Source organism: Eriocheir sinensis, chromosome 51, assembly GCF_024679095.1.
Source record: "Eriocheir sinensis breed Jianghai 21 chromosome 51, ASM2467909v1, whole genome shotgun sequence".
Classification (NCBI taxonomy): Eukaryota; Metazoa; Arthropoda; class Malacostraca; order Decapoda; family Varunidae; genus Eriocheir; species Eriocheir sinensis.
This window is the reverse complement of record NC_066559.1, coordinates 924,014-944,166: the sequence shown is the minus strand read 5'-3', so window position 1 is coordinate 944,166 and position 20,153 is coordinate 924,014. Positions and strand designations below refer to the sequence as shown.

The following is a 20,153-nucleotide window of genomic DNA, read 5'->3' as shown; positions in this document are numbered from 1 at the left end:
GATGCGTGATCATTCTGATCATGTAATACAGAACTTGTCTCTGGCTTGGTCCTTCCTTGTGATATCTATGATGCCATTCTGCATTTTGCAAATTCTGTTCACCCACTCAGTGGCCTGATTTGCAGAAACCTGGTTGAAGCATCTTGTTCTCTTCATACTATATCTTGTACATACTATATCATTTTTTGGCACTAAAGCCTATGTTATTGTCATTTTTCATGCAAATAATATACACAAATACATATACATACAAAAAAACATATACATAGGAAAGGGGGGTTGTGCCTGAGTGGTCAGCATGCAAATGCAGCATCCAGGAGGATGCAGGTTCATGTCCCACACATCGCTGTCCTGAAAACCATCTATTAAACTGAACTCTTAGATTCTCTCTAAAAGAGGATCAAAGATGAGCTCCAGGAGGGGCAACATAAGCCGAGCAAGATAGCGCAAAATGTTCTTCTTCATTTACATTATTTTTATTCATACGAAGTCTAGCTATATGAAACCAGATTGGCGAGAACGTTTTTGCGTTAGCTCCCATGGTTCCTTTCTTCCCTATCACTCTGCCATATAGTCCCAACACCTATCTTCTTTCATATGTTACCTATAGCTAACATATGAAAGGAAAAAATAACTGTTGGGACTGTGTGGCAGAGCAGTAGAGAGGAAAGGACCCGTGGGAGCCAACGCAAAAACAATCTCACCAATCTGGTTTCACTATAATTGGTCAAGAAAACTCTTGTTTTGTTTATCTTAAAATTGCTGAGAGTAGGCTGTGCAGATGAGTGAAAAATTTCTTATGCTTATTGCAGCCGATGCAAGAAACTGACTACATACTGCCCACCAAATGATGAGGAATGCTCACGCAAGCCATTAAGCTACTCCTACAACTACTTGCCCCTGGTCAGCAACATGACCCTGTCCTCCCTGGGCCAAGTTGATCTCTTTACTATGCGAGGACCACTGTGGGCCAGCACCACTGTTCAGTTTGAGTTGGAGCTTGAGGATACAAGTGCCCCAGCCAATGTTGAGCCAGTTACAAGAGAGTACTTCCAGCTCAGGCGTACAGCATATAATCAGGCTGTGATATCCTTGGTAAAAAGTATTATTGGACCACAAGAAATTCAGCTATCATTAAATATGCAGTTGTACCAACAGGGTCGGTTCAGTGGGTCAGCTGTAGCCAAACTTTTGGTCTATGTTTCAGAACATACTTTCTAAGGTAGAGTTCTCTTTGCTGTTCTAGTTTTAGTGAGTCAATTCTAGGTTTCTTATATCCAGAATGGGAACTGTTTTAAGAAGGCAATCATGGACAGTTTTTGAACAAAACAAATGTAATGTTTTAAGTTTTTTTCTATCATTATCTTATCCATGAGACATGGGGATTGAGAATATATGTATGAATTCCCTTTTGATTCCATTCACTATTTTTAAAGGCAACTAAGAGTGATATAGTTCTAATATTATAGGAGTTAAATGAGACTGGGTACCACATGAACTATCTTTGCCCTAACTCATCAAAATGGCCTTGTGGCCTTATTATTTTCCCCATATCTTGCCTCTACAGCAGTGGAAAGATCTAGGGGGTGGTAGGGGGTATCAGGGTGGCATTAGGATTAATTAATAACCTTGTTTTTTCAAAATTTGAACAACAAAATTGTCACAAGCACTAAGGCTAAGCTAGAGGAATATGTATGCCTTATATATAATAAAATTGAAATAAGAAATATAAATGAGAGCATGGTTTTATTTTGCAGCATACCAAATACTGAGAAAGATGTGTGTGTTCACATGTGTGGGTGGAAAGCAAACACTGCAAACTGCTAAATGATATTTGTAACTACAAAACAACTCCCAGTGCTGATAACAATAAGCATAATAATTAAGACAGTAACAATTACACATTCAATATTTTATTACAGTAGGCATGCCTACTATCCCGCACAACGGTTTGGCGCCGATGTCCGTGAAACACCGGGAAGGCACCTAGGTAACTCCGTAACTTCATCGTGGTCGTCGTGGGTGGGTCGTGGAACCGTGTTGACGATATATTGCCATTTTCCGTGGCCGCCGTAAGTGCGTCGGGAGGGCTCCAGGGTGGGATCGGGATTGGTCCGGGAACGTCGTTTTCGTTACAGCGTACTAACCTTGTACACCGTTGTACAGCCGCCACATGGGTAATCCGGCAGTCAGATCGTGGCCAGAGGTCACGGTTTTACCACCTGCGCTCCGGGGGGCCATCGTGGACCACAAATCGTGAATGTGTGAACCCAGCATCACTCCCGATAAGTCGGTCGCCGGTCGACGGCTGTAAGAACGGGGATGGTCGGCAGCAGACCGCCAGTGCACCGCGCCGGTCGACCCGGATGACCGTAGACGCAGCCGACCACCGCCGGTCAACTTTAAAATTTTCAAAGATATCGGGGATGTTCCCGGTCGACCAGCGGTGTCGAAAAATATCGCCGGCTGACCGGCGGTAGACCGGCGGTCAACCGACGGCATACCGGCGGTAGACCGCGAGTGAACACCTGTGTGTGACCTGGGGATTAGCAAGGGAGGAAGGAGGAAAAAGAGGAGGAACAGGTAGGAGCGATGGATGAAGAGAAAGGAGGAAGAGGAATGGGTGAGAGAGAAAAGCTAGAGAGAGAGAGAGTTTTATGCACGTGTCTCTCTACGCCCAAGCAACATGTCCAGCCCACAGCACCTTTGAAGATCAACTCATGGCGGAGGACCAGATTACACCATCATAAATGATTCATGGAAGCGAAACAAAATCAACTTGTTCACAGAGGAGGAGAAGGAGTTGGTTGAGTGGTACAAGGGGCAATTGAGTGTTCTGGATGGCTGCGTGGCTGGTTTATAAATGACTGGATGGCTGGATTATAGATGGCTGATGACTGAATTGTCTGTGTGTGTGTGTGTGTGTGTGTATGTGTGTGTTAATTCGTAAGATACTGCAGTCGATCTGCTCCTCTTTGCCAGTTAATTTGGCAACTCGCTGAGAGGCGATCCAGCCGAGACGCCGCACGGAGTTTCCACTTCGCAAGCTGTCAGTGTTGAGTCAGACAGTGGTGGGTTCGTGCAATCGCGTAACGTTATCTTCCAGACACGTGCGCCATGGATATTACAAATAATTTAAACTTAAGAAAGGAATGTTTGTGGATGCTAGTCACATGCACCATCCTCGTCGGTAAGTGAAGACCTTTCATCATAGAGGGACCGGTGGACGCGGCTCCTCATCCGTTCTGTTGGCATGCATCACGAGAGAAAGAGAGAGAGAGAGAGAGAGAATATTTGTGGACTGTTGAATCTAAAACTAGGTTGCGAAGGCATGCAAGTGATATTCAGAAGAGGAGTGGTTCGCGGGCGTGGGGAAGGCGTGGCGGCGCGTGGTAGCTGCTGGCTCGCTTCACTCTTACTTATTGATTAGAGAACACGCGAGGGAAACCCAGATGACACACACATACACACTCACGCGAGGGAGTCTGACAACCCTTGAACATGCTTGTGTCCACCTTCTTCGCCTTCGCTTCTTTATATCTACCTATTTTATTTACGCACCACGTACTGCGAGAGCGGAAACACCATCACGTGTTTGGGTGTCAGATGGTTACAAAAACTAACAATAGATATTCATTTTTGTTGCGCTAACGAAGAGAAACAATGAGTAGAATCGTGAAAAAAAATGTGGAAACGCTCATCATACCCTACTGTATGTTCTTGTATACATTTGTGTATCACTTATATTTTAGTGGGGTTTACAGTTGGCTATGGTACATGATAAGAGAGAGAGAGAGAGAGAGAGAGAGAGAGCGTGTTACTTATTCCAGGCATTAGCTATGACTAAGACTCTCTCTCTCTCTCTCTCTCTCTCTCTCTCTCTCTCATTTTAGTCATTCTTCTCTGTATTGCCTCGAGGGAATCTATATCCTTTCTGTCATAGGGGAACTAAAACTGAATAGCATAATCCATGTTGGAGTCACAATTCATTAAACCTAATTCAGATAAAAGAACTAAAAGTTATAAGTACCCAACCATTACTAGCATGAATCATGCGTATGCGTATAATCATATCTGAAATTTGCAGTGGACAAGTCATGTAGCTGGTGCTTCTCTTGCTAATCTGAATAATCTCTCTCTCTCTCTCTCTCTCTCTCTCTCTCTCTCTCTCTCTCTCTCTCTCTCTCTCTCTCTCTCTCTCTCTCTCTCTCCACAGACATACTTTCCTTCCATACATCTATTTATACTCTAAAGAATTATGCCGTTATTCAAGACAGGGTGCATAATGGGCTATTCCTCCGCATCAGCCGTTACTATAGTCTATATTCTGAGTGACTGGACAAATCTCAACCCTAAAGTGGCCTTCACACATACACGATCTTGAACGCGGCAGCTGCCCGACTGTCATTCCGGCAACATTCGGGGTCATAGGCTATTTGTAGCACATCGCCTGGCCGTCGTTGAGGAAATCCGTGCACCACGACTGTTGGACGGGCAGGAGTGTTTCAGCACTCGCAGTGATCGTCCAGCAAACGTATAGCATTCTTGCAGCTATTGTGACAGGTTGGGCAGCACTTGTGCAATGATCGGGCACGAAAAAAAAAAAAAAATGACCGTTATACAGCTGCCCGACAGCTGCACAGCAGCTGTACGATAGGTTCCCGTCGAATCCTTCACTTGAGCGAATGCTGAATGACAGCTAAACGTGTGCTATATTCGACATGGAATCTGCCCGCGAGTGTTTTGACAATTTTTCACCCCGTTGACTGCCTGCCACCCTACGCTCCTGTGTGCTACGTTACCTGACGACCCTATAGGCGGGACACATACCACGTACATTAAATCCAAATCTCCAAGACTGATCGTCGTCGATCATTCAGATACCGAGTAGCTGTGTGGCAGGCATCGTTATGGTTGTGCAGCTTCCGTCCAGCATTTGGGAAATACTCTTACAAGTGTCGTGTCAAAATAATCCACACCCCTGGGACGGGCTTAAGTGCACCTAATTCCAACGATACCAGAACGAACCGTGGCGCTGACGTCCCAAGATCGCCTATGTATGAATAGAGCTAAATTTAACCCCTTGGCTGCGGATTTCCTACCAGAAGACCTCACCAAGCTTCAGGAGTGGAACAAAAAGTGGCTGTTACAGTTCAATGAAGAAACCTTGGGAGGGGATATCCAGCACACCAATAGTACCACATGGGAAACACTCCACTATCCACCACAGAGGCAGAGAAAGGCATGGGACTGTATGTTACCAGGCTACCAGTGAAAACCAAATCCGTGCCAATCGCAGCGGACGGGTTAAGACAAGACCCCAACCCCAAGACAGGACGCGAGTGTTATCTTCCTTGGAGCTCACTGGTTGACAGAAATCCGTGGAAAGAGGAAAACACGACTGTTCTTCCTTATGTCAATAATAATGCGGAACATATAAACGTTAAGCTTATGGGATACATCAATTTATCATCTCAAATATTTTGTGTAGCTACTATGACAAAAAAAAAAATGAAACGTATACCTATAGTAAAGGTGCAAATAATTAGCCTGAAAAAAAGCTAATAAAGTGGTATATCCGTGGTCTCGACGGCAAAGCCCGTGTCACAAGGACATATTTTCTGGCATCTTTTGGTGTTTTCATACCGTCTGATGCCGATCGATATGGGCATCTCATAGTAGCAAACGGGGAGTCGCGCATGACCGTAATTAATGGAGCATACGGCACCACACACACACACACACACACACCAGCGAACGGACTACACGTGTCTGTAACTTTCAGTGAAATAAAGAGAAATGGATAATGTTGGTCAAGAGATGCTGTTGCATATCTGTACTGAAGAGAGAAGTATACAAGAAGATGGCAGAAGACCTCGGGAAGGAATATCCCAGGGAGATGGCCGAAATAAATGATGGTAGGTTTCATTTACTATTATTTCCAGCCAGTAAATCCGAAGTCCTATACATTGCTTTGGTTGCGGGAAGAGGCGCCATTGGAAGACGTTCTTAGCCGAATCGATCCTGTGACTACACGCAAGATCTGACTACACGGCACGTTTTGCCACCACTACGGACGGGCATCACTTGGTAGAAAAATGTCATGCAGAAAACATCGCTCGTGTGACACGACCTTAAAACTGAGAAGAGACAGAGCGGGACTCTCATTCATTTATATCCCTAATGTCGCCTAAGACACGGCAGCGAAGTGTGAACTCCTTGCATTTTCTCACATTTTTTGCTTCAATTCAGTATTATTTCTGTAATTTTGCTTGCATTAATTTTTTTATTTATTGTCACGCAGTCAGCACACTTTTTTCTGATTCTGTTTGTATATGACAAGTATCAGCTAGTGCGAAAATAACCTTTTTTTTCCAGTGCAGTGATATCTCAATTACATGACTTAATTTTGAGGTTTTGAGGCTGAGGATTTGGAGGTTTTGTGTATGCTGTGGTAATAAAACAATCAGGAAGATGAGTGAATTTAGCTATTCAACAACATGCATGGTGAAGTGCAGTGTGTTTTTCATTTCTCAAGGTTAATTACGTATTCTAGACCCCACTGAATTATATTTCTGGCTGCGCCATTTCATGTTCGTACCGCGAATATTGGTTATATAATTAAATACGAAATTTCTGGCCAAATTACAATCATTTTGCCATCCGCCGCGATGTTGCCTCTCTTTCTATCTTCTATCGTTATTTTCACTCTGACTGCTCTTCTGAACTTGCTAACTGCATGCCTCCCCCCCTCCCGCGGCCACGCTGCACACGATTTTCTTCTCATGCTCATCCCTATACTGTTCAAATCCCTTACGCACGAGTTAACCAGCATCTTCACTCTTTCATCCCTCACGCTGGTAAACTCTGGAACAATCTTCCTTCATCTGTATTTCCTCCTGCGGCCCTGCCTACGACTTGAAGTCTTTCAAGAGGAGGGTATCAGAACACCTCTCCTCCCGAAATTGACCCCTCTTGCGGCCACCTTGTATTCTTTTTAGGAGCAGCGAGTAGCGGGCTTTTTTAAATTATTGTTTCCTTTTTTTGTGTGCCCTTGAGCTGTCTCCTTTCTTGTGAAAAAAGAAAAGAAAAGAAAAGAAAAAAAAGCTGTACGATATTTCTCACTGGCATCTGGTCACGCTGGCGAGCCAGTACATGTGCCACCACCTGGAGAGAGGTGGCGGCACACACATAAAATGCTCTTTTGGCACCTGCTCGAGTATCCTAGCTACCTCTCTCCCTATTCTCTTGGCGCGAATGGCCGGAGTGAGCGTTACAAAAACAAAAAGTGGAGGACCGTCACACACACACACACACACACACACACACACCAGTTAGTCATCGGAGATTATAAAAAAAATATTATGATGCAGCAACAAGCCTATGTCTCCTCTGTTCATTGTTACACCATGCCCATTTTGTGTATTATCATTTATTTATACATTTGTCCCATGCTATAAAAATTGCGATGGACAGATAAGGGTCAATTATTTTTTTCTGTCGGTTGGTTATAGTCATTGAGGTCAGGAGAGCCGGTGAAGATGCACCACCAATGAAGGAGGGAGGAGAGAGGGGTGGGGTGGTAGTGATGAGTAATTAAAAGAAGTTCACAGTGGGCATCAAATAGGGCGAAATGTTGCGCACCTATACGTATATTGAGGAAACCAATGTTGCCAACAGCACTGCCTTAGAGACAGGTAAGGATATGAAGTTATAAACTACGCGTAGTGTAATTACCGTACTGCTCGGTTGTACAACACATAACTCAACTTGACACGTGTGGCTATACAAGGAGCAGTGAATGGAGGCGTTGGTACACTGACCCTTCAGTTTCTTGAAACTAGTTTGTGTTGGGAGCATGCGCTAAAGCTGTGGCCTCGGTGCTCATCTCCGTCGAACTGGCTGAGCCTGAAGCGACTGCCACAACAACCACGATCACCGCCATAACCACTAGCTATCACTTGAGATCCTTGAGGGGGAGGGATGCTACAACTTGACATGTTGGAGACCATGAGGATGATATTTGCTACCTCTACGTCATATTTCTGAAGATACTGATACATATCTCGATCCTCGATCAACATAATTTGGTCACTTCCATAATGTGATGATCCAATCTGATTTAGGGCAGGATCTCTAGGAACCACCACGACCAGTATATATATATGGATGCAAGCAATGATGAGACCCATGGTTACAAAGTGACGTACAGTACATGACTTTAGTGAATCAGAAATACATGGATAAACGGTAGGATGCCGGCAAATAGATAATATGAATATGGTGGTGTTACAATGATGGTAGTGGTGGTTGTGGTGATGCCGTTTGGCGAAATGGTTTTGGAAGTGATGGTGACGAGTATTATGATAATATGGTCACCACTAAAGATGGCTGGAGCGTGTAGTCAAAGCGAAAGTAAAAGAAATCGGCATGAGTAGGTCACGCCTCACCAGAGAGAGAGAGAGAGAGAGAGGAGGGGATGGATGAGGAGGGGGGGTGATTGCCCTTATAGTGAGTCAAGTGCACATGCTGATCCCTCTGCCCTCTTCTTAACCCCTCTAGAAGTCAGTCGCCACACACCTAAATTTAGCTCTTTGTTTGTGTGTGTGTGTGTGTGTGTGTGTGTGTGTGTGTGTGTGTGTGTGTCACCTGATATATAGTGGTTGGGGTGGATCGTACACGGTCTGGTGGAGAGTGGCTACCTGTTAGATCTCCTCCTCTTCTTCCTCCTCCTCCTCTTCCTCCTCCTATTAGCAATCCTCTTTTTCCGCCTCCACACTTTCATTCACCACCACTTTCTCATCATCGCTTTTCCTTCGTTCGCAATTACCCTGTCGTTTATACGTTCCTGCGTTCACATTTCTTCTTTTTCGTTGTTTTTGTTGTTTTCTTGTTCTTCTCCCTCCTCATATCCCTCCTTCTACCCTACATCTATCCCTCCATTACTACCAAACATCTACTACTGTGATTACTTCTACTACTACTACTACTACTACTACTACTACTACTACTACTACTACTACTACTGCTACTACTACGGAAAATGATGATGATGATAATAATAATAATAAGAAGAATAAGAATAATAAGAAGAAGAATTATTATTATTATTATTATTAGTAGTAGTAGTAGTAGTAGTAGTAGTAGTAGTAGTAGTAGTAGTAGTGGTGGTGGTAGTATACAACTCCTATACTGTCACGTCACAAACTCGTTTCATCGATCATTAATTAGCAGTTAATTTGTGTTCATAATAACTCCGTTGAAACTTTCCCCTTTTCTCTCATTGTGCATCTGGTTTCTCCTCTCCCCTTTTCTTAGACCATTGCCATTACACACACCCCACTTCCTCCTTCTTCGCCTATCGATACGGCAGGTCTGCCACTTATCCCGCACTCCTCGGCCAGACGACTGGCCTAAGTGTCCGATGATAATTTTAACTCATTCCTGCCGCCTCACCTCCGAAGGGCTTACCTAAACAGCTGGGAAAGCTTTATCGACTCAATAAACTGTATGTTTCATGTAGGGTTTGCTTCTCAGTTTGTATACGCACTATTCCAATATATACCAGAAGAATTACAGAAAATTGAGCTAAAGTTTGAAATTGAAATATTGCTAGAATAAAGTTTGATTATCAAACCATATTTTGACTTTTAATTCTTAGCTATTTTTCTTAATGAGTAAGAATGACCCGTAACGGTATACAGATACAATACACATGACTTTAATTATTGATAAGAACCACCAAAAAATGCAGGAACTGTAGTTGCACTTTGCTTGGCAACACTGCTGAAACCGGTTGAAAGACACCAAACGGGATTTTTTTTTTTTTTTTTGTGAGAATGAGTAGGACTATCTAGGGAAACGGACCCAGAACTGTGTAGAGTTTTGCGACAGACACTCATAGGTTGGTAGACACTGCCTGGGACGGAATCGGGATATCTTTTGACACACACACACAAAAAAATAAACGAATAAGACAAAGGAAAGGCTTGAAAACACACACTTTACCTCCTTATAGTCATTGCCGATCTCATTAATGACGAAATGGTTCACGCATACCTCTGATTTTAGGAGCAAAACTTAGTGCGCAATGATCTTAAAAATGTAGTAGTAGTGCTGCTGCTGCTGCTGCTATTGCTATTACTACTACTACTACTACTACCACTACTACTACCACCACTACTACTACCACTACTACTACTACTACTACTACTACTACTACTCAGGGGTAAATCGAAGGCTCCCGCGTGTATGTACAGTGTGGTTTAATCTGTTCTGCAGGTGCTTGACGATATGATCAAATCACTATAACAGGCAGCCTTATTATACAAGCCAACAGGATTTCGGTTGCCTGCTCTTCCGAGTTTTTATGTATCTTCCTCTTCCTCCTCCTCCCCCTCCACTTGTTTTCAGTCCACGAAAGTAATAGCGGCCTTGTAAATAATGCATCCGGCGTCGCCCACCTCGAAGGAGCATGCGAACACACACACACACACACACACACACACACACACACACACTCTCTCTCTCTCTCTCTCTCTCTCTCTCTCTCTCTCTCTGGACATTACAAGATTATTTCATAAAAAAATAGAATAAGAATACAACCTTCCTTAGCTCGGTAACAAAACCACCAAGAACAATCATCTGGAATCGTCTCATCTGTAAAGAAACACTGAATGGATCAAATGACCTGAAATACTCCAAGCAAATCTATCGCATCCTGGTGAGGGCGGGGCGAGGCGGCGCTGAGACGATAGAAACGCTCCAGAAATTATTTAACGGTACACCTCAGAGTGGGAGGCATGGAAGATCCGGTGGGGGAGGGGGGAATCAGTGAATGATCGTGCAGGAGGAGGCGAGGCGAGGAGGGGAACTGAATGAGGAGCGGGAGGGAGACGGTAAAGAAGGGAGGGGACAGTGTGGAAGCAGGGAGGTTCAGTAACACCTACCGAAGCTCGTATCTTGCCTCGGGCAGTGTGCGTGCGTGTGTGTATGTGTGTATAATTCACCACGGCCTAATCACGGGCTAGACTCGTCATCGCCAGCTATATATAGTACTCTCACGATTAGAACAAGCTCATTTTAGGCGATCTCTGCATGGGTATACAGCTAGAATCTTCACACATCACACACACACATCCCCCATGCTCCAAGGTAAAGAGAATGGAAGATACAATACAATAAATGCTCCACCCACTCCCCCCCCCCCTCTCTCTCTCTCTCTCTCTCTCTCTCTCTCTCTCTCTCTCTCTCTCTCACACACACACACACACATACACATACAAACGTTATCTTCGTTCATCCCCTCCGCCAGCTATATATATAATAGCAACAAATGACCTTTCCTCATCTCATAAGTGATTGTTCTCTCAATAGTCAATACATACAAATATGATTTCTCCATGAATTTTCATCATCATTCCTTCCTTGAATTCACTGTTCATTAATCGTGGTTCTCCAAAGCATATCACATTCATTCTCTCTCTCTCTCTCTCTCTCTCTCTCTCTCTCTCTCTCTCTCTCTCTCTCTCTCTCTCTCACACACACACACACACACACACACACACACATTTCAAAACAGTAGGAACTCTTTGCTTCCCAATAAAGTTTCCTGGTGTGGCTGGGCCTTGAGAGAGCAATCACTCTCGGCGGAGATGCGAAACTCATTAAGGAGTGACAAGCGAAAATGAGAGGCCTAGGCGGGGTCAGGAACTCGATCGTGTATGTGTGTGTGTGTGTGTGTTTGTGTGTAGTATGAGTGTGTGTGTTTGTGTGTGTGTGTGTGTGTGTGAGAGAGAGAGAGAGAGAGAGAGAGAGAGAGAGAGAGAGAGAGAGAGAGAGAGAGAGAGAGAGAGATTTACATAGATTTACATAGAAAATCAGACCACACAGACCACATGGTCCAGACTATAGGTGGTCTGTCCTTAAACCTAAGTGATTCTACATTAATCAGATGGCTCCAAAACGTTGCATTTCTTCTCTAGTTAATATTAAGTTCAAGGAAGTAACCGTCGAGCTTGTTTTTGAAGGAGTCAATCGTGTTACACTGGACCACTGAAGGTGGGAGCTTATTCCATTCTCGCACTACAACGTTGGTAAAGAAAAATTTGGTGCAGTCTGAATTTACTTGTCTACATTTGAGTTTTATGCCATTGTTCCTCGTTCGCAAAGTGTCATCGATCATAAACAATTTTGATCTGTCTACATTCGTGAAACCATTAAGTATTTTAAAACATTCGATCAGTTTTCTTCGGAGGCAAAGTTTCTCAAGAGAGAACATGTTAAGGGTGGAAAGCCTTTCTTCGTAGGATTTGTTGCGCAAGGAAGGGATCATTTTTGTTGCCCGATGCTGAACACCCTTCTAATTTAGCAATGTCCTTTGCATGGTGGGGAGACCAAAACTGTACAGCATATTCCAAGTGGGGTCTGACAAAACTATTGTAGATCGGAAGTACTACATCTTTATTCTTGAATAAAAAGTTTCTTTTAATGAAGCCCAACATTCTATTCGCTTTATTTGCTGCATCGATGCATTGCTGTGAGAATTTGAGGTTTGACGCGATTTTGACCCCCAAGTCCTTAACGCATTGAACGCTTTTGAGTTTAACGCCGCGCATTTCGTAATCGAACTTCTTATTTCTTGTTCCAATTTGAAGGACCTGGCACTTGTCTACGTTAAAGGGCATCTCCCATCTATCCGACCAAGCTGAAATTTTGCGCAAATCCTCTTGGAGGCTTTGCCTGTCTTCGTCAGTGAGAACCGAGTTATCAATCTGTGTCGTCTGCAAATTTACTAATGCGATTATTGAGTCCAACATCCACATCGTTGATGTAAATAATGAAGAGCACTGGGCCAAGAACCGAGCCCTGAGGGACGCCACTAGTGACCGGCGCCCACTCCGAGTTATATCCGTCAATCACCACTCTTTGTTGTCTGTTGCTCAACCAATTCGCGATTCATTGGTGTAATTGACCGTCAATACCTATTTGCTTTAATTTGTAAAGTAATGTATGATGTGGGACTTTATCAAACGCTTTCTGGAAATCAAGATAGACATGTCTAATGATTTGGTTACGTCATAAACTGAGGAGAGGTCGTTATAAAAGGTCAATAGGTTTGATAGGCAGGATCTTTTGTTACGGAAGCCATGTTGTGAATCCCCATTTAATGAGTGGCTTTCAAGGTAACTCACAATTTTGTCTCTAATTATGCTCTCAAGTAGCTTACCTACAACTGAAGTTAGACTAATGGGCCTGTAATTACCTGGTAATTTTTTGTCTCCTTCCTTAAAAATCGGTGTCACGTTAGCCTTTTTCCAATCCGAAGGGACGATTCCTTGTCGCAAGGACATATTGAATACGGTTGTGAGGGAGGATAGTATTTCGCTTTTTGTCTCTTAAGCAGTGTAGGATATACTTTATCAGGTCCAGGACTTTTATTTGTTTTAAGTGATTGGAGGGCTTTAAGGACTTCATCGGTTGTTATTTCAAAGTTAGGCAATGCATGCTCGAGATTTACATTAGTACTGGTGTTGGTGGTAGTGGTGGGAAGACTGTTAGTATTAAACACCGAGGAAAAGTAATTGTTTAAGAGGTTTGCAATGTGTTGGCTGTCAGTCACTTGTGCATCATCACTGTTTGTTAAAGGTCCAATTCCACTTCTGATCGCCTTTCTGTTGATTATGTAACTGAAGGAGGATTTCGGATTATTTTTACAGTTGGCCGCAATATTTTCTTCATATCTACGCTTTGCCTGACATATTAATCTTTTTACTCGTCGCCTGGCATCATTATAAAGTCTAATGTTTTCGGGTGTGCTTTGTTCTTTCTTTAACCTGTAAAATAATTTTCTTTCCTTGACTGATTGTTTAATTTCGCTATTAAACCAAGGTGGGCTTTTATTGGTGTTACTCCGCTTCTCACACAAAGGGACGAATGTGTTCGGCTGAGTGAGTAAATGATTTTTAAAGCTAAGCCAGGCTTCCTCTACAATGCCGTCATCTGATAGTTGTATTTCTGTTAGTTTTTTGTCGTTAGCTCTTTTGAAATTAGGCACCTTTACTTTATTTTCAGTCACTGATGTTTGAGCTCTAATGTCGACGCGCACTAATTTATGATCGCAAAAACCGAGGTGTTCTCCTACCGTGACATTACTGACTAGGTTATCTTGGGTCGTTATAACAAGGTCTAGTATGTTATTTTGTCGAGTTGGTTCAGAAACCATTTGGCTTAGATAATTTTCTTCTAAAAATTCGATCATTCTATGTGACTCGCCTTCTGTACCTGACAGTGTCGCCCAGTCGATATGGGGGAGGTTAAAGTCTCCTAATATCAGTGAGTCGCTGTTATTAAGTGACTGCCTTAAAGCGCTGTACATTTCTACATCTTCGAGTGATTGCTCCGGAGGCCTGTAGGTGACAGATATATTTAAATTGACTTTTGCTATGTTTATTCGCGCGCACAAATGTTCAACGTTACTGTCTCTTGGTGTTCTGTCAGTGTGTGTGTGTGTGTGTGTGTGTGTGTGTGTGTGTGTGTGAAGTACTCACAAACAATCTAATTATACACTAACACTTCTGTCCAATGTTTTGCATCCTTGGTGACCATTTCCCTCCATGAAAAATAGCTGTGTGTCTGAGTCAGTGTTTTTCTTACAGGAGCTTCAGTATGCCAAGTTAATGAGCCTTTGGAAGAGGAGATAGTTGGATCTGGCATGAGCGAACAGTCATCATTTATCGCATGTCCAGGGCCAGAGGACCCAGCCAACCACACTGCCTGCTGTTATGGCAATGAAGGTGGCCAACCAGGAGAGCATGGACATCCCAGGTGCTGCCTGCCCTTCTCCTCACCTGGTGGACTCTTCTACATTGATGACCAGTGAGTGAGATGGAGAAGAGTTTGGAAGATGGTGTACATATTTTAATAAATTTTAATAAGTTTTAAATAAGCTACAGTGAAGATTAAGTATTAAAATGTGTTCGTACTGAGCAAGCAATGTGGCCGTCAACATTAACACTACATTACTGCTAGCTGGCTTATAAGACGCCGACCCTTCAGTCGACCTTATCTGAAACCCCTCCAAACAAAAGTATACCTTAAATATTGTACGTATATTTTTTTCTCGGTAAATACTAATCATATCGCAATGAAACTTAAGAGATCTTATACTTAAGGTACAAAGACGTATACATACCCAAATATATGATAATTTAAAAAGAATGAATGTCACCTCCTAAGTAACAACCATCGCCTCCCCTTAATGGTTGCTGTCAGTCTTTTTTTTAACAATTTACTTTTTTTTCCATTCTGTCCATGTCTTGGTGGGGCCTTGTGGTCGGCCCCAGCCCATTATTGCACAGGCAAGTGTTTATAGCGGAACCATCTTGCTTGGCTCATGCTGTCCCCTGGAGCTCATCTTTGAAGAGAAAATCTAGAGTCTGGGTTGATAGGTGGTATTCAGGACAGCATGTCGGTAATACTCTTTCTACTTGATTGGTTAGGCCACCTCGTATATTCTCCACTTTCACAAATAGTTAGTTATCATTAACTGTCTCTTCTCCCTTAACCCTTTATTCTGTGATTAAATTAAGGAAGCTGTTGATAAAAAGCAAATGACTGAATGAGCTTTCACGAATCATGTTAACATTTGTTTCTCCCATTTTAACATCGCCTGCAGGTTAGCCATGATCATCGCCCTCAGTGTGACAACTGTGTGTGTCATTTGCACCGTCATCATCATTGTGTGTTGCTTCTGGTCCCGTTGTCCACTGTACACGGCCTGCCGGATACGCTATCATCAAGATGACATCATAGCTTATGGTAAAAATTTATGTTAATGCTCCACTATATCTTTTGCAATTATATCTGAAGGTATCAGAGTCATGAAATACAGTCTGAAAGGCTCTCCAGTAGATTTTGCCAAATGCTGTCAATTCAATATTTTTTATTGCAGGCATTTAGTATTCCTTTCTGTTCGACAAATGTGTGCATATTTTATTCAATCTCTAATTTGGTAATTAAGTACATGTTGCAGGTAGAGCTTCAAGAGGGTCAGGACCTAGAGGGATGCTGTATAATAGAAAATTCTGACTGGTCGAATAATTAATAACTGCAGTAGGGGCAGACCTGTCTGGATGAGTAACAGGCTAACAGCACATTCAACCACCCCGAGCTATATCCTTCTTTCCCTCTTCCTGAATAATTCTTCCCTCCATTGGACATGCCGAACCCTGAGGACAGGTTGTAATGCCCTTAACATTAGTTATCTCACAAGTTTGCTGTGTGTGGCTTCCTTGTAGGACTGGGAGACAGAAGTCCTGGAGTTTGAGCAATGCCATAGTTATGTGCTGCAGTAGCAATACACTTCTTTGATCCCTTATTCCAGCCAACACAGGCAGCCTCTCCTGGCTCAGAAAAGTCAATCGGCTAGTCCACGTCTGCGTGACCATGAGCCAAGCGGCCACCACTATGTTAGGCGATGGCTGCCTATACTCTCCTACTACCCCTGGGGCTGTTGGGCTTCTTGGCCCAACGATCAACCTCTCCTTGTTGGGAATAGGAGAGTGAATTCTCTATAATATGTTTTTGGCATCCAGTACTCTGACAGGCCTTGGGGGATTAGAGTATCACTGCCCTGCCAAGCACGCCCACGCCTTTTTCTTCGGGGCCACCAGGGTGGTGCAGATGAGATACAATTAAGCTTGTCGAGGCAGGCCCGGGGTTAACCTCTGGTGGGCTCTCCGTGTGGGTGCCTGGAAAATCCTGAGCCTAAAAAAAAGAGAGAGAGAGAGAGAGATCAGCAAGGTTATGCAAGGGCAATGGTGCCTGTCTCAAAGGAACAGCTATGGCAATTTCTAGTAAACTGCATTCCTCTGTTGTTGGGTTTACTTCAACTGATGAGCATTTGATACTGGTGAAGTTGAAGCACATCTTGGGCTTCATATCCCTTATTGCAGTATACGTAAACCCCAACTGAGGTATTCTACGCCAAGCTCAGTTCTATAGTCGACCAGTGCCACATGACACACTTATTGTCTTGGGCGACTTCAGTGCATATACTGGCACAGAGATATCTGGCTATGAGTTACGGGTTGGTCCTCATGGCTGTGGCACCAGAAACTAACATCTGTTTCCTTCTAAACTTTGCAAAGTCCAAAGGCTGAGGATTGCTGGATTCTGGTTCCAGAGACAGGAGCCTCACCACTGGACTTAGTATACAAATGCTGGCAGTGTGGCAAAGGAGATCGATCACAACCTTGTTAGTGCTCGTTGGAGGTTCCTCCAAAACTGTAGGGTTGTCCGGAGTGCTGAGTTCTTTGAGACCATCCACAGACTTGTTGAAAAACTGAGGATACATATGAGGGGTCCGGAGGTATAGGGGCGACACCGCCAAATCTGGCAATTTTAGTTAAGTGTACCATGCGATAGGCACACGCATTTTCTGTGATTTCCAAAAACAGTGCAAGGTATACTGACACTGACACCGGCTTTAGAAACGTCAAAACCCTAAACAGAAGGCCATCGGGCCGTGTCGTGAGGCCGCGCCGCACAAATTACACCCACACACACTGCCTCATGGCCTCTAGCTCCGCCCACTTTTCGGCCGCCGGACAGGACGCATCGTATAGTGTGTGTCCGCCTTTATGGGGAAAATTGAAAACCGTCGACATCTTTCGCTTGGCCACCCAAGCGCACGCGTGCAGACAGCCCCGGCCGTGCGCAGGGCCCGGCCCCGAACACCTGACGGGGGGCTGATGACGGTGATGGCGATGATGAGCGTCGGCGCCGAGGCCCCCGCATCGGCGGCACCCGAACTACATCCCCATCGGGGCTCGCGCATGTGTGGCTGCCTTTATTATGGGTTTGGGCTTCTCAATTTCCCAATTCCCATCCTCCACATGTTCAGCTGGACCCCTTTCCTTTCTTTCATCTCTTCTTTTTGAAAAATATGAGATGGAAGAACAGAAAGAAGTCCCGCGCAACATGTGGAAAACAAGAATTAGCAAATTGAAGAGCCCGGGCCCACAATAAACACAGCCACACACACACACGGGCCCCAACGAAAGCACCGCCCGGGCGGCGCCGATGCGGGGGCCACGCCGCCGACACCCATCATTACCACCACCGTCATCAGCCGCCCGCCAGCTGCTCATGCCCGGCGCGCTCGCACACATGCGCCCGGCCGCCCGGATCATAAAAAAAAAAAAATAAATAAATAAAAAATAAATAAAAATGTTCCGAGCTTGAAGGGAGGCTGGGTAGATTTGTCCAGTGTGACACCAGCTTTAGAAATGTCAAAACCGTATTTTCAAGGAACGTACTTTTTCAAGCAACGGACCACCCTTACCCCCTTTTAATCCGTTAAATCGAGGGCCGGGTGTGTGTGTGTGTGTGTGTGTATGTATATATATATATATATATATATATATATATATATATATATATATATATATATATATATATATATATATATTGTCCTCTTTCAGCTTCCAAGGACGAAGAGACTGCAGGATTGAATGACATGCCTCCAGAGGAAACCAAGGGTATTAATTTGTACTCCCCAAATGCAGTAAAAGTCACTCTCAAAGAAGATGTGTAGTAAGTAATAGCATTTTTTGAGTGGGTGTAAAAACCATAATATTCCTATCAAGTACATGCACATTTGGCATACTGTATTCAGGATGTGTGTGTGTGTGTGTGTGTGTGTGTGTGTGTGTGTGTGTCCTGTGGATATCTTCATTATGTTGTGTAAGTAATATTTTTATTTTTCATTCATGCTGCAATTAACAATTTTATGTATTTATGTATACTGTCCTGGGTCCAACACATTGCACATTTAATATATATATATATATATATATATATATATATATATATATATATATATATATATATATATATATATATATATATATATATATATATATATATATATATGCTGAGTATGTAGGTCCCAAATATCTAATCACTGTAGGGAAAATGCTGAGGAAACTTTTCAGTTGTGATAATGTCAGCCTTTAGGATTTGAACGAGCATATCCCACACTTTTACTGGGAGTTTTAATGAGAATAGTGATGTTTTTAGTGCCAAAATAAAATATTTAAATGGAAAGGCTGAACTGTTTTAAGCCTTTAATTCTCAGCACATAGATATTTTTATCATATTATTTTGTGTGATACAGTGATTGGTTGACTCGTGAAAAGGCGCCGTTGAGGGAAATCCCGCCTTTCAGCAACTCGGCGCGCCAATGGCGCCTTGGAAAATGTTTGTGTATCGGGATCTGCCGAAACGAAAGGCGCCGTTGGTGCGCCGTTTCAAACGGCGCCTTTTGTCAACTGGCGCCTGTCGGGAAGGCGTGGTTTGAGTATACCGCCCCCGAGGAGGCGTCCTTTCAGCAAGACACCATTGGTGTCGCTGCACCGACTTAGATGGATGTAGAATGCAATCCAGCAGATTTCGTAAACTAGATTTTGTGACTTTTATACATAAATGTCTAGAATCTCCTGAGTGGGAAAAATGAGGATTTATAGAGGGAGAGAATTAAGGCTGTATGCCGATACCAAGGAAAAGGCCTTCTTGCCTCCAAACTCATTTCATGAGCTTATTGTAACACCCCCACTCTGCCCACGACTGCATGGTGAAGAAGTACATGTACGGTGTTCCATACTCTTGATCTATGATTTTGTCAATTTACAATTAACAGATTTGCTGTACCTGATAACAAGTTATATAGCAATTGTTAGCTATTGTGAATATATTTTACCACAAAGCATTGCATGGTAACAGATCATCCCACATTGAATAATCTGTGGTTTTAGCCTGGAAACTCTTTGGTCGCTAACTTTATATAGGGGAGAGCGGTGATGATTCGGACCATGGGATGGTCTGGACATCGCATTTATTGTAAAACATTCGGGATCGAGTGCAGCGAAATATCGTATGAATGTGCGAAACTTTATTGTATAACTACGCAAGATAACCACGCTGTCGGAGATGTATTTCGATGCAGGTCATATTTTGTTTTATTGTACTTCTTATATAATATTTTAAAAATATAAGTTATCACCTCATGAATATGCCATTTTGTCAAGTAACATTGTGCTTAGCTATCATGGTGCAGTACTGATGCACAGTGAAGATGTTGTATTGAAAGT

The 20,153-nt window shown here is 43.3% G+C and overlaps 1 protein-coding gene across 3 annotated transcripts in view; it reads left to right on the top strand.

The window, feature by feature from the left end:
- LOC126982474 (fibulin-1-like) overlaps positions 1-1,736 on the top strand; it is a 29,172-nt gene extending 27,436 nt beyond the window's left edge. For all 3 annotated transcript variants that reach the window (XM_050834530.1, XM_050834529.1, XM_050834531.1), the window contains exon 16: positions 813-1,736. In XM_050834530.1, coding sequence (XP_050690487.1) covers positions 813-1,221 — 409 coding nt within the window. In that variant the 3' untranslated portion in view covers positions 1,222-1,736. The remainder of the gene's footprint in view (positions 1-812) is intronic.
- Positions 1,737-20,153: the final 18,417 nt, after the last annotated feature.